The sequence below is a fragment of the Oncorhynchus tshawytscha genome, linkage group LG30, assembly GCF_018296145.1.
Source record: "Oncorhynchus tshawytscha isolate Ot180627B linkage group LG30, Otsh_v2.0, whole genome shotgun sequence".
In the NCBI taxonomy this organism is placed as follows: Eukaryota; Metazoa; Chordata; class Actinopteri; order Salmoniformes; family Salmonidae; genus Oncorhynchus; species Oncorhynchus tshawytscha.
Window position 1 is genome coordinate 38,251,920 of NC_056458.1, and position 15,636 is coordinate 38,267,555.

The following is a 15,636-nucleotide window of genomic DNA, read 5'->3' on the forward strand; positions in this document are numbered from 1 at the left end:
AAGCCAGGATAAACCCACCTGATGATGGCGAACATGGAGTTGAAGTTCTTGCACTCTCTACAGTGCAGGGCGATCTTAATGAAGTGTTTGATGGTCTTCGTCCTCTTCATGGTGTTGGGCTCCCTCAGGATCTCCGTGGCGACCCAGAAGGTCTCCTGGTTGATGACTTCCTCAAACTGCTTGAGGTGTGTCTGCTGAAGCCCCCCCGAGGAGTCCAGCAGCTTGAAGAGGTCGTCCACGTACTGAGTGGACTCAATGTTACGGAACAGCTCAAAGTCCCTCATGGAGAGCTGGGCGGCCACCTGAACAACAACAACTTTATTAATACATACAGAGAGGAATGGTTCTAGTTCTGTACACAAGCCCTAATAAACACACACCTCCACGGTGCTGAGCTGGAGCAGGGTGATGTGACTCTCCTTCAGCAGCTCCTGGGCGTCATCGTCTGAACACAACGTCTCTGTCTCCATGTTGTTCTTCAGGTAGTACCTGGGGACGGGGAGACCAGATACTAGGGGTTAGTCGTGTACTGAGGATAATACCAGACAGACATCAGAACACATTGTGTTGATTACAAAGCAGATAACATTTAATGACAAATTAGTCATTATTAAAATCATTAGAAAATGTATAACCAAAATACCACCATTCATTGTATGTATTGTGTGTATATTATGTATATCCCTGGTATATTATGTATATCCCTGGTCAATGCCAACAGGGCAGCAGCATTAAAATGCTGGCCAGAGTGGTCCTGGCCCCAACAGTGCTGTGACATTTTAGCCATACATTTCTCCCTGGGTGGGTGAGACATTTTAGCCATACATTTCTCCCTGGGTGGGTGAGACATTTTAGCCATACATTTCTCCCTGGGTGGGTGAGACATTTTAGCCATACATTTCTCCCTGGGTGGGTGAGACATTTTAGCCATACATTTCTCCCTGGGTGGGTGAGACATTTTGGCCATACATTTCTCCCTGGGTGGGTGAGACATTTTGGCCTGATGCCCTTTTCTGGGACAGCGTCCAAGAGCAGCACATTGGACTAGTGGTGTTTAATGGAGCCATAATGTGTCTATAGCAGGGGGACATAGAGGAACCGGGGGGACAGAGAGGAGCCGGGGGGACAGAGAGGAGCAGGGGGACAGAGAAGAGCAGGGGGACAGAGAGGAGGAGGGGGGGACAGAGAGGAGCAGGGGGACAGGGGGACAGGGGGACAGAGAGGGAGCAGGGGGACAGAGAGGGAGCAGGGGGACAGAGAGGAGCAGGGGGGACAGAGGAGGAGGCAGAGGGGGGGCAAGAGAGGAGCAGGGGGAAAGAAAGGGGGGCAGAGAGGGAGCAGGGGGGCAGAGAGGAGCAGGGGGACAGAGAGGAGCAGGGGGGCAGAGAGGAGCAGGGGGACAGAGAGGAGCAGGGGGGACAGAGAGGAGCAGGGGGACAGGGGGCAGGGGGACAGAGAAGAGCAGGGGGACAGAGAAGAGCAGGGGGGGAAGACAGAGAGAGAGCAGGGGGACAGGGGGGGGGACAGAGAGGAGCAGGGGGACAGAGAGGAGCAGGGGGGACAGAGAGGAGCAGGGGGACAGAGAGGAGGGGGGGGACAGGGGGACAGAGAGGAGCAGGGGGGACAGGACAGAGAGGAGCAGGGGGGACAGAGAGGAGCAGGGGGACAGAGAGGGAGCAGGGGGAGAGGAGCAGGGGGAAAGAGAGGAGCAGGGGGAAGAGGGGCAGGAGCAGGGGGACAGAGAGGAGCAGGGGGGACAGAGAGGAGCAGGGGGACAGAGAGGAGCAGGGGGGACAGAGGCAGCCATTTTAGCTGAGGTGCTCTGAGAGGGAAGGAAGAAGACGAGGGGTAGGAGGGAATTAGGGGAGATGGAGAGGCTATGCTGTCCCTCCCTGTCTCACTACAATCTAACCCATTTTCAGACCTGAGGGGAACCAAGGTGGAAGACGTTGCATCAAACCACTGATACAGGGTCAGATCATCTTCTCCCATTTTCTATCCCCCTAATGGTTGATCGTTAGGATTGGAGTGGGATAATCTGATCCTAGAACTGTATTTTTCTTACCTGCCATTGAGCTGGATGCGGTCAGCCAGCTTAGAGAGCTGGTCAGGTAGCCTGCGTTGTTTGAGGACACCCTCGGGACTGACAGACACCTCACAGAGGGAGTAGGTCTCCGGGGCTGCAATAAGGCCAAACTCGTTGACCACATGACTGACCACGTCCTTGGCCGTGGTGTCCTTACTGATGATGATGTAACAGCTCTGTTGGTCAGCCTTGAACACCCGGATCACCTGGTCTGGAATGTCTAACAGGTGGAGGAGAAGAACAGGATGGAAGAGTTATGGTGGAATACCAGAACACAGACGATTCCTCTATATTGTGCACTACTTTAGACCAGACCCACAGAGCGCTGGTGGAAAATAGTGCACCGTAATAGAGGGAACATGGTGCCATCTGTGACACAGACATCTTTATTCAGCAGGATATGTTGAAGATGTCCAATACATAAACAGAAGCATCAAATTAAACGCATTCAAAACAAGAACAAAAGTTAACCCTCAAAATGTTACAAATTATGAATCTAAATCAGGGCCCAATAGAGACTGTGGGCAATGGTGCCCTGAGGACACAAATTTCCTCTATACAACAACTTCAAGATAAAGAGAAACTAGAAGACAGCTATAAATACATAACATCAGGTTATTACAAGTTATAATAGTCAACTGAAACAATTGCACACTTCAGTGAACTCATTTAACAGAGTTTTAAAAACGGGTCCTATCGGCACCAGGGAACCCAGGTGGAATTTGTTTTGTAAAGTATTGTGACTTCAAGAGTTAACAAACCCTGCGAACGGGTCTGATATCTTGTGTTTTTCTATTTCAACAGGGCAGTGAGGTATGTTGGAAGCTTGTGGAACAGAGCTTTGTAAACAATAAGAGAGTAATGAAGTGATTTAAGGGACTTTAGTGAGGTCCAGCCATAGTCAAAAACTGGCAGGAAAGTTGACAATCTGCTTCCTGCTGTTCAAGGAGAGGCAAGATCTATTTGTAAAAAAGAAACCCACTTTAAATCTTAGCTCTTTTAACTAGCTCATCAGTATGTTTTTTTAACGTTAGATCTTTAGTCCAAACGACCAAAACTTTTTTTTAAAGTAAGCAAACAACCGTTGTGGTTAAAAGATATGCAGTAAGATGCATTTCCCAGTATGTCAAAGGGAACAACAACTTCATACTTGCTCTGCTTGCACACAAAAGTGGTTGTGGTTCATTACACACACATCAGCAGGGTAAAACAATGAGGCATGAATAGTGGAGGACGAGAAGTGGTATGGGAAGACAGGAGGAGGTGAAGGCTGGAATAAAGGCATCCCATCGGCAGTAGATGGTGTTTATGTCTGTCTGGGAGCAGTCATGCAGGGAGTCTAACGACAGAAAGAGAGACATCACTTCAAGAGGTAAACAGAAACAAAAGGTGGAACGGTCCTAGATGACAGATGACTAAGAGTGCACTGCTCCCTCCCTGCCCTGTAGATTGAGGCGTGCTCAATGGACTGAGACGCCGTCATTATGGTAGCTATGTGCTCCTTAGTGGCATTTCCCCTCACACTGGCTGGGCATAAAACTAGAACCCTCATCACTATTACAGCAGCAAGATTAGCAGAAACACTAATCTCTGAGCCACAGCAATAATACTGCTGCAGATGTCTAAATATTATATTGCAGTGTAAAGCCGTGCCACAACCAATCAATTTCAACCTACTCAAACTAAAAGTGGAGTTGAGATCAAAATAAGGCTCATTAGCGAGGATTTGTGCTTAGGGTCTTCAGCAATCACAGGGTTCTCCTCTTTAACAAGGCAGTGCTGCTGAGTTTTTGGACATCTGTAACTGACTGCCTTTTCCTGCAATCTAGTATGACAACAAAAAGTTTAAAAACATTTTTTTTTAATACAAAATGGTGTCACAGCCAGTCAACAATGGTGCCTCTCTTATATAATTTGGGGAGAAATTATCATTTATTGTCCTATCATATGTAATCATTACCTTTACCCCCCACCTGACAGGACTAATACAGACCGAACTGGATGAGAGCGATCCATGTGCCTCTCTGGTCAGGTGATTAACCAATCATTGATGGAGTCATGCGAGACAGAGTATAAACAGGGAAAACCTCCTGGCTTTCGGGTTCCTACTAACCCAATGCCCCCCAGGCCTGTGTCCCGCTCACCATCACAGATCCACTAGATGTAAATCCCAGCTACAGCAGCAACAGTAGACAGGGGCAGAGCACCACAGCTAGAAGAGTGTGCAGGGCAAGGTACTTCAACATGAAGCTAGGGCTCATCAGGGCAAGGTACTTCAACATGAAGCTAGGGCTCATCAGGGCAAGGTACTTCAACATGAAGCTAGGGCTCATCAGGGCAAGGTACTTCAACATGAAGCTACTCATCAGGGCAAGGTACTTCAACATGAAGCTAGGGCTCATCAGGGCAAGGTCTTCAACATGAAGCTAGGGCTCATCAGGGCAAGGTACTTCAACATGAAGCTAGGGCTCATCAGGGCAAGGTACTTCAACATGAAGCTAGGGCTCATCAGGGCAAGGTACTTCAACATGAAGCTAGGGCTCAAAGCTTCAACATGGCTAGGGCTCATCAGGGCAAGGTACTTCAACATGAAGCTAGGGCTCATCAGGGCAAGGTACTTCAACATGAAGCTAGGGCTCATCAGGGCAAGGTACTTCAACATGAAGCTAGGGCTCATCAGGGCAAGGTACTTCAACATGAAGCTAGGGCTCATCAGGGCAAGGTACTTCAACATGAAGCTAGGGCTCCTTTAACAAACATAATCAGCCAACACTAAGAATAGGTCCCAATTAACTGAACCATGTTTGACCAGGTCTCATAAGGATCTTTTTCAAGTAGAGCACTATGTAGGGAACCAGGTGCCATTTGGGATGAAGCCAGAGAATACCACGCAGAGTCCAACTTAGACTGAGGTTCAGGACATACAACACAGAGAGACGCAGGACAAAAGCTTATAAAAGAAGGGGAAGACAACGTGAGGGGAAACTAGGAAGAGTAAACCAAACGTCTCTAAAACAAACAAACAGCCCAAATGATTCCATTCCAAGAAACCACCTAGATACTGACAGTTTAAAGCCCCTGGCTGAGGAAGCAGAGAGAAGAGAAGGAAGAGCGAGAGAGAGAGAGAGCAAGAACAGTGGTTGGAAATATAAAACAGAGGATTAGAATGATAGCTTTTTCCTGTGCGTCATTGTGGGAGAAGTCAGCGGGGCAGAAGGACTTGTGTCATGGCTTTCACTAAAGCATCTGTTCACAATCAGATCAGTGTACTGGAGAGAGGGAGGGCACAGTGTGTGTGTGAAAACAGAGAGTGGAGATCTGAGTCTGCCACAGTGACTCTAGGCTTTATAAACACACAGTACAAACACAGGAGTCCCCAGGCAAGCCTTCTTACACCCTACCAAAGGCCTAGAGGAATAACACCTTAACTTCAAACTCCAGATTCACTGATCCCATCTCAATCTAATTTGAAGCCAGGCTTTGGGAGGGATTACTTTGCACTTCTCTCTGAACATCCCGTCTACCTTTCCGTTACTCACAGTGGTCGGTGGAGAACAGAAACACACTATTAGAAGATGATTCATATCTCAGTTGGCTTGGAGGAGGAAGAGGAGGAGGAACAAATAAAATGTTTTTGGTCACATACACATGGTTAGCAGATGTCATTGGTCACATACACATGGTTAGCTGATGTTATTGGTCACATTCACATGGTTAGCAGATGTTATTGTGAGTGTAGCGAAATGCTTGTGCTTCTAGTTCCGACAGTGCAGCAATATCAACAAGTAATCTTAACAATCCCACAACAACTACCTAATACACACAAATTTAAGTAAAGGGATGGAATAAGAATATGTACATATAAATATATGGATGGGCCACGACCGAACGCCATAGACGAGATGCAATAGATGGTATAAAATACAGTATTATACATCTGGGATGAGTAGTGCAAGATATGTAAACACCATTATTAATCTCTGAAGCTGGAGTCTTATATCTCCCTCTCTAACTTTCAGCATCAGCTGTCAGAGCAGCTTACCGATCACAGCACCTGTACACAGCCAATCTGTAAATAGCACACCCAACTACCTCATCCCCATATTGTTACTTACCCTCCTGCGCCCCAGTATCTCTTTTTTTAAATATTTTTTTATTTAACCAGGTAGGCTAGTTGAGAACAAGTTTGTAACTGCGACCTGGCCAAGATAAAGCGTAGCAATGACACATACAACAACCCAGAGTTACACATGGAATAAACAAAACATACAGTCAATAATAAAGTAGAACAAAAGAAAACAAAAAGTCTATATACAGTGAGTGCAAATTAGGTAAGTTAAGGAAATAAATAGGCCATGGTGGCGAAGTAATTACAATATAACAATTAAACACTGGAACGGTAGAACGGCAGAAGATGAATGTGCAAGTAGAGATACTGGGGTGCAAAGGAGCAAAATAAATAAATACCAGTATGGGGATGAGGTAGGTAGATAGATGGGCTGTTTACAGATAGGCTAAGTACAGGTGCAGTGATCTGTAAACTGCTCTGACAGCTTTTACTTAAAGCTAGTGAGGGAGATGTGAGTCTCCAGCTTCAGAGATTTTTGCAATTTGTTCCAGTCATGGGCAGCAGAGAACTGGAAGGAAAGACGACCAAAGGAGGAATTGGCTTTGGGGGTGACCAGTGAGATATACCTGCTGGAGCGAGTGCTACGGGTGGGTGCTGCTATGGTGACCAGTGAGCAGAGATAAGGCGGGGCTTTACCTAGCAGAGACTTGTAGATAACCTGTAGCCAGTGGGTTTGGCGACGAGTATGAAGCGAGGGCCAACCAACGAGAGCGTACAGGTCGCAATGGTGGGTAGTGTATGGGGCTTTGGTGACAAAACGGATGGCACTGTGATAGACTGCATCCAGTTTGTTGAGTGGAGTGTTGGAGGCTATTTTATAGATGACATCACCGAAGTCGAGGATCGGTAGGATGGTCAGTTTTACGAGGGTATGTTTGGCAGCATGAATGAAGGATGCTTTGTTGCGATATAGGAAGCCGATTCTAGATTTAATTTTGGATTGGAAATGCTTATTGTGAGTCTGGAAGGAGAGTTTACAGTCTAACCATACACCTGGGTATTTGTAGTTGTCCACGTATTCTAAGTCAGAGCCGTCCAGAGTAGTGATGCTGGACGGGCGAGCAGGTGCGGGCAGCGATCGATTGAAAAGCATGCATTTAGTTTTACTTGCGTTTAAAAGCAGTTGGAGGCCACGGAAGGAGAGTTGTATGGTATTGAAGCTCGTCTGGAGGTTAGTTAACAGTGTCCAAGGAGGGGCCAGAAGTATACAGAATGGTGTCGTCTGCGTAGAGATGGATCAGAGAATCACCAGCAGCAAGAGCAACATCATTGATGTATACAGAAAAGAGAGTCGGCCCGAGAATTGAAACCTGTGGCACACCCATAGAGACGGTCAGAGGTCCAGACAACAGGCCCTCCGATTTGACACACTGAACTCTATCAGAGAAGTAGTTGGTAAACCAGGCGAGGCAATCATTTGAGAAACCAAGGCTGTCGAGACTGCCAATAAGAATGTTGTGATTGACAGAGTCGAAAGCCTTGGCCAGGTCGATGAATACGGCTGCACAGTAATGTCTCTTATCGATGGCGGTTATGATGTCGTTTAGAACCTTGAGCGTGGCTGAGGTGCACCCATGACCTGCTCTGAAACCAGATTGCATAGCGGAGAAGGTATGGTGGGATTCGAAATGGTCAGTAATCTGTTTGTTAACTTGGCTTTCGAAGACCTTAGAAAGACAGGGTAGGATAGATATAGGTCTGTAGCAGTTTGGGTCTGGAGTGTCACCCCCTTTGAAGAGGGGGATAACTGCGGCAGCTTTCCAATCTTTGGGATCTCTGACGATACGAAAGAGAGGTTGAACAGGCTAGTAATAGCGGTTGCAACAATTTCGGCAGATAATTTTAGAAAGAGAGGGTCCAGATTGTCTAGCCCGGCTGATTTGTAGGGATCCAGATTTTGCAGAACATTCACTCTTTCAGAACATCAACTATCTGGATTTGGGTAAAGGAGAAATGGTGGGGGCTTTGGCGGGTTGCTGTGGAGGGTGCCAGGCAGTTGACCAGGGTAGGGGTAGCGATGTGGAAAGCATGGCCAGCTGTAGAGAAATGCTTACTGAAATTCTCAATTATAGCGGATTTATCGGTGGTGACAATGTTTCCTAGCCTCAGAGCAGTGGGCAGCTGGGAGGAGGTGCTCTTATTCTCCATGGACTTTAGTGTCCCGGAACTTTTTTGAGTTAGTACTACAGGATGCAAATTTCTGTTTGAAAAAGCTAGCCTTAGCTTTTCTAACTGCCAGTGTATATTTGTTCATAACTTCCCTGAAAATGTGCATATCACGGGGCTATTCGATGCTAATGCAGAACGCCACAGGATGTTTTTGTGCTGGTCAAGGGCAGACAGGTCTGGAGTGAACCAAGGACTATATCGATTCCTAGTTCTAAATTTTTTGAGAGGGGCATGCTTATTTAAGATGGTGAGGAAGGCACTTTTAAAGAATAGCCAGGCATCATCTACTGACGGGATGAGGTCAATGTCATTCCAGGATACCCCAGCCAGGTCGATTAGAAAGGCCTGCTCGCAGAACTGTTTCAGGGAGAGTTTGACAGTGATGAGGGGTGGTCGTTTGGTCGCAGACCCATTACAGATGCAGGCAATGAGGCAGTGATCGCTGAGATCTTGATTGAAAACAGCAGAGGTGTATTTGGAGGGCGAATTAGTTAGGATGACATCTATGAGGGTGCCCGTGTTTACTGATTTGGGGTTGTACCTGGTAGAAACATTGATAATTTGTGTGAGATTGAGGGCATCAGAGCTTAGATTGTAGGATGGCCGGGGTGTTAAGCATGTCCCAGTTTAGGTCACCTAGTAGCACAAGCTCAGAAGATAGATGGGGGGCAATCAGTTCACATATAGTATCGGCAAAAGTGAGAGACTTGTTTCTGGAAAGGTGAATTTTTAGAAGTAGAAGCTCAAATTGTTTGGGTACAGACTTAGAAAGTAATACAGAACTCTGCAGGTTATCTTTGCAGTAGACTGCAACACCGCCCCCTTTGGCAGTTCTATCTTGGCGGAAAACGTTATAGTTAGCCATGGAGATTTCAGGGTTTTTGGTGGTTTTCCTAAGCCAGGATTCAGACATGGCTAAGACATCTAGGTTGGCAGAGTGTGCTAAAGCAGTGAGTAAAACAAACTTAGGGAGTAGGCTTCTAATGTTAACATGCATGAAACCAAGGCTTTTACGTTTACAGAAGTCAACAAATGAGAGCACCTGGGGGGTGGGAGTGAAGCTAGGCACTGCATCCTTCCTGTTTGGCCCTGTCCGGGGGTGTCATCGGATGGGGCCACAGTGTCTCCTGACCCCTCCTGTCTCAGCCTCCAGTATTTATGCTGCAGTAGTTTATGTGTCAAGGGGCTAGGGTCAGTTTGTTATATCTGGAGTACTTCTCCTGTCCTATCCGGTGTCCTGTGTGAATTTAAGTATGCTCTCTCTAATTCTCTTTCTTTCTCTCTCTCGGAGGACCTGAGCCCTTGGACCATCCCTCAGGACTACCTGGCATGATGACTCCTTGCTGTCCCCAGTCCACCTGGCCGTGCTGCTGCTCCAGTTTCAACTGTTCTGCCTGTGATTATTATTATTTGACCATGCTGGTCATTTATGAACATTTGAACATCTTGGCCATGTTCTGTTATAATCTCCACCCGGCACAGCAAGAAGAGGACTGGCCACCCCACATAGCCTGGTTCCTCTCTAGGTTTCTTCCTAGGTTTTGGCCTTTCTAGGGAGTTTTTCCTAGCCACCGAGCTTCTACACCTGCATTGCTTGCTGTTTGGGGTTTTAGGCTGGGTTTCTGTACAGCACTTTGAGATATCAGCTGATGTACGAAGGGCTATATAAATACATTTGATTTTATTTGATTTTGATTTCCAGGACCTGGATTAACCTCCACATCACCAGAGGAACAAAGGAGAAGTAAGATAAGGGTATGGCTAAAGACTAAACGAACTGGCCGTCTAGCACGTTCAGAACAGAGAGTAAAAGAAGCAGGTTTCTGGGCACGATAGCATAGATTCAAGGCATAGTGTACTGACAAAGGTGAGGTAGGATGTGAGTACATTGGAGGTAAACCTAGGCATTGAGTAATGAAGAGAGAGATATAGTCTCGAGATGTTTAAACCAGGTGATGTCATCGCATATGTATCAAATCAAATTTTATTTGTCACATACACATGGTTAGCAGATGTTAATGCGAGTGTAGCGAAATGCTTGTGCTTCTAGTTCCGACAATGCAGTAATAACGAACAAGTAATCTAACTAACAATTCCAAAAAACTACTGTCTTATACACAGTGTAAGGGGATAAAGAATATGTACATAAGGATATATGAATGAGTGATGGTACAGAGCAGCATAGGCAAGATACAGTAGATGATATCGAGTACAGTATATACATATGAGATGAGTATGTAAACCAAGTGGCATAGTTAAAGTGGCTAGTGATACATGTATTACATAAGGATGCAGTCGATGATATAGAGTACAGTATCTACGTATGCATATGAGATGAATAATGTAGGGTAAGTAACATTATATAAGGTAGCATTGTTTAAAGTGGCTAGAGATATATTTACATCATTTCCCATCAATTCCCATTATTAAAGTGGCTGGAGTTGAGTCAGTGTCATTGACAGTGTGTTGGCAGCAGCCACTCAATGTTAGTGGTGGCTGTTTAACAGTCTGATGGCCTTGAGATAGAAGCTGTTTTTCAGTCTCTCGGTCCCAGCTTTGATGCACCTGTACTGACCTCGCCTTCTGGATGACAGCGGGGTGAACAGGCAGTGGCTCGGGTGGTTGATGTCCTTGATGATCTTTATGGCCTTCCTGTAGCATCGGGTGGTGTAGGTGTCCTGGAGGGCAGGTAGTTTGCCCCCGGTGATGCGTTGTGCAGACCTCACTACCCTCTGGAGAGCCTTACGGTTGAGGGCGGTGCAGTTGCCATACCAGGCGGTGATACAGCCCGCCAGGATGCTCTCGATTGTGCATCTGTAGAAGTTTGTGAGTGCTTTTGGTGACAAGCCGAATTTCTTCAGCCTCCTGAGGTTGAAGAGGCGCTGCTGCGCCTTCCTCACGATGCTGTCTGTGTGAGTGGACCAATTCAGTTTGTCTGTGATGTGTATGCCGAGGAACTTAACTTGCTACCCTCTCCACTACTGTTCCATCGATGTGGATGGGGGTGTTCCCTCTGCTGTTTCCTGAAGTCCACAATCATCTCCTTAGTTTTGTTGACGTTGAGTGTGAGGTTATTTTCCTGACACCACACTCCGAGGGCCCTCACCTCCTCCCTGTAGGCCGTCTCGTCGTTGTTGGTAATCAAGCCTACCACTGTTGTGTCGTCCGCAAACTTGATGATTGAGTTGGAGGCCTGCATGGCCATGCAGTCAAGGGTGAACAGGGAGTACAGGAGGGGGCTGAGCATGCACCCTTGTGGGGCCCCAGTGATGAGGATCAGCGAAGTGGGGATGTTGTTTCCTACCTTCACCACCTGGGGGCGGCCCGTCAGGAAGTCCAGGACCCAATCGAGGGGGGCAGGAGGGGGAAGGAGGATGAGGTGGGAGGAGGATGAGGAGGAAGAGGATCAGGGGGAGCAGGAGGAGAAGGATGAGGGGGGAGAAGGAGAATGAGGAGGAAGAGAAGGGGGAGAAGAGGGGGCAGTGATGTATTGGGGCTGCAGACTGGAGAGTGGGCCCTCTGGCGGCTTTGAATTGCAAATGGTCGAAGAGCATAAATCAAAACCATACTCTCCCCTCCACTCTACCCCCTCTCCCTGGGGAGGCCGCTTAGTTAATTCATGAATTTTGGGGTCTGAAATCTGTCCGGAACAAAACTGACTATATTTGTTCAGGGTTTAATCCCTTTCATATGGCTCTTAATTCTATTTAATGTCAAAGCTCTTGAAATGGAAAGGCTTGAGAGACACAGAGAGGAGAAGCAGACCACCTGTGTGTGTATGAAGGGCTCATGTGATTCATTCTGTGATTAACTGAGTTTCTCCACTGGCCAAGCAGGAAGCACTTTCTATCTGTGAGAAGTGTTGCTCCATGAGTAATGACTGCTGTATTCCCACCGCACAATTCCAGTTTTATGCCTATATAAACCAGTCTGAAGAGGACATACACTTCAAAAATGAACAAGATGAACACTTATGTAAAGTGTGCCGATGTTCAATTGTTAATTGACTCAGTGTAGTTGTGAGCAGTAGTCACTACCCAAACCATGATCACAAGGCATATTGGAGATGGTCTGGTGAACATGACAGTGGTGACATACTGCCCATCGGACTGCCCTGGTAGTGATGAGTGCTTCTGTGTGTGTGTGTGTGTGTCTCTCACCTGCTGTGTTGGAGAAGTCCAGCACACTGGTGGCTGGCTGTAGCAGATCAGGACTGCTGGATGACATGCTGCTGCCAGGGATGGGCATGATGGCCACGCTGTGCCTACACTGCTTAGTGCCCACGATGCTGTCATCCTGAGACTGGCCCATGCCGCCATCACTGTGGCAGAGAGAGCGAGCGAGAGAGAGAGGCGTTTAGACTGGGTAACACTCATGATGAGGGTATGGATTAAGGAACTCCTGGCACCAGAGCCTAATATGGATCTGCCTGGACCTATTCAATCTCATTGCATGTGTGGGGCTAACGAGTTGCGCCGCGGTCTAAAGCACCACATCTTAGTGCTTGAGAAGTCACTACAGACACCCTGGTTTGAATCCAGGCTGTATCACAACCGGCCATGATTGGGAGTCCCATAGGGCGGCGCACAATTGGCCCAGTGTCGTCTGGGTTTGGCCGGTGTAGGTCATCATTGTAAATAAGAAGGTAGGGGTGGTATAGAGAAAATAGCCCTATTTGGTAAAAGACCAAGTCCATATTATGGCAAGAACAGCTCAAATAAGCAAAGAGAAGCATGAGAGACATGAAGGTCAGTCAATGCAGAAAGTTTGTTCCAAGTGCAGGTGCAAAAACCTTCAGGCGCTATGATGAAACTGGCTCTCATGAGGACCGCCACAGGAAAGGAAGACCCAGAGTTACCTCTGCTGCAGAGGATAAGTTCATTAGTTAACTGCACCTCTGATTGCAGCCCAAAAAAATGCTTTACAGAGTTCAAGTAACAGACACATCTAAAAATCAACTGTTCATAGGAGACTGTGTGAATCAGGCCTTCATGGTCAAATTGCTGCAGGACACCAAGAAACACGAGCAATGGACATTAGACCGGTGGAAATATTTGAGATTTTTGGATCCAACCGCCATGTCTGAGACGCAGAGAAGGTGAACGGATGATCTTTGCATGTGTGGTTCCCATCGTGAAGCATGGAGGAGGAAGTGTGTGCATTGCTGGTGACACCGTTGATGATTTTTTTTTAGAATTCAAGGCACACTTAACCAGCATGGCTACCACAGCATTCTGCAGCGATTTGCCATCCCATCGGGTTTGCGCTTAGTGGGACTATCATCTGTTTTCAAAAGGACAATGGCCCAACACACCTCCCTCCAGGCTGTGTAAGGGCTAGTTGACCAAGAAGGAGAGTGATGGAGTGCTGCATCAGATGACCTGGCCTCCACAATTACCCAACCTCAACCCAATTGAGATGGTTTGGGATGAGTTGGACCGCAGAGTGAAGGAAAAGCAGCCAACAAGTACTCAGCATATGTGGGAATTCCTTCAAGACTATTGGGAAAAGCATTCCTCAAGAAGCTAGTTGAGAGAATCCCAAGAGTGTGCAAAGCTGTCATCAATCTCATTCATCAAAGCATTTTGATTTGTTTAACACTTTTTTGGTTACTACATGATTTGGTAAGTGTTATTTCATAGTTTTGATGTCTTCACTATTATTCTACAATGTAGAAAATAGTAAAAATAAAGAAAAACCCTGGAATGAGAAGGTGTGTCCAAACTTTTGACTGGTAGTGTATATTTTTAAAGCCTCTAATATACATTTCCACATTGCCACTATCATCATCAGGAAAGTCCCGGGACACTGTCTGCTTTTGACAAACGGCCAATATATTTACTTAAACACTTTTAAATGCAGATAATGAGTACAAGAAGAAGTCGAGCTGAAGAGATGACACACCCTGGCTATCCCTTGCAGTCATCTCACCAAATCACCACCACCTGCATCTAGCTCAAACTACCTAGTCTATTACCTGCCAATGGAATCCCAGTAAATCCGCTGGTTGGTCAACAAATGATCCAACAGCAAATCCAGGTAGTCCTCGCACTGTGCTACTGTAGAATACTGCAGACTGGAGAGAGCAGCCTGCATCCCTGACCTTCCTCTTCACATCAGAAAAGGCTCATGCCTCAATTAGCACACCAGTGGAATAAAGACCTGTGCTTGCCCTGTACTGTCTTCACCACTGTTTACTAAACTAAGTATGTGTCACAAACGGCACACTATACCCTATGGGCCCTGGTCAAAAGTAGTACGCTAGATGGGGAATAGGGTGTCATTTGGTAGAGCGAAGAGGACATTTTCCATCTCATCAGCAGCCTATTGAGACGACAGCATAAAGCCATGCATCAGAAGTGACTGATGTCTTAAATCACACTGACTTAACTACCCAGATGGTAGGATACTGTAGTGTTATTGTGTCTACCTGAAGGGTTTGGGTGGGTGGTAGGATACTGTAGTGTTATTGTGTCTACCTGAAGGGTTTGGGTGGTAGGATACTGTAGTGTTATTGTGTCTACCTGAAGGGTTTGGGTGGTAGGATACTGTAGTGTTATTGTGTCTACCTGAAGGGTTTTGGTGGTAGGATACTGTAGTGTTATTGTGTCTACCTGAAAGGCTTGGGTGGTAGGATGCTGAAGCGGGTCTTCTCCAGCATCTTCCTGATCTTGTTCCGTCCTCCAGAAACTGTGTTGGCCTTCATCTTCTTGGTGGCCTTATGGTCTGTGGGGAACTCCATGTCTCCGGGCAGGTCTGGGATGGAGAAGCGGTTACTCTTCTTCTCCTGGATCTTGGGGATGTGGGGACCCCTGTTCATCTTTTCGTGTACGATCCGGCTCAGCAGCTCTTTGAACACTTGGGATAGGAGAGGAGGGATAGTAGGTCAACAGAACTAGTGTGTGTGTGTGTGTGTGTGTGTGTGGGGGGGTGCTTTGGAATGCAAATTCATGGTAACTATCCCAAAATTTCCAGGTTTCCAGAAATCATGGTTGGAATAGTTGGGAAAGATACACATATTTTGCAACCAAAAACAGGACTAGACCCAGGTACAGATTACTGTTGACATCGGTCATTTTATTTTCCCGACATCGTTAATGAAATAATCCTATCTTTGGTAAGAGGACAGATTGTACGAACCGAAGATGTTGGTCTTGACTGTGAGGGAGAGGTGTGTGTTGTTTCTCAGGAAGTCCATAGCTTTGACGTAGGAGATGTTCTCAAAGTTCTGACCATTGATCTCCATAATCTC

At 46.7% G+C, this 15,636-nt stretch overlaps 1 protein-coding gene across 9 annotated transcripts in view; it reads right to left on the reverse strand.

Moving 5' to 3' along the window:
* The window catches only part of LOC112228329 (rap guanine nucleotide exchange factor 6), a 163,469-nt gene that overhangs the window by 25,434 nt on the left and 122,399 nt on the right, over positions 1 to 15,636 (reverse strand). For all 9 annotated transcript variants that reach the window (XM_042309538.1, XM_042309535.1, XM_042309533.1 and 6 more), the window contains 6 exons: positions 15,525 to 15,633; positions 14,999 to 15,242; positions 12,545 to 12,705; positions 2,066 to 2,306; positions 381 to 489; positions 19 to 302 (listed from right to left, as the gene is read on the reverse strand). In XM_042309538.1, the coding sequence (XP_042165472.1) occupies positions 19 to 302; positions 381 to 489; positions 2,066 to 2,306; positions 12,545 to 12,705; positions 14,999 to 15,242; positions 15,525 to 15,633 (1,148 nt within the window). The remainder of the gene's footprint in view (positions 1 to 18; positions 303 to 380; positions 490 to 2,065; positions 2,307 to 12,544; positions 12,706 to 14,998; positions 15,243 to 15,524; positions 15,634 to 15,636) is intronic.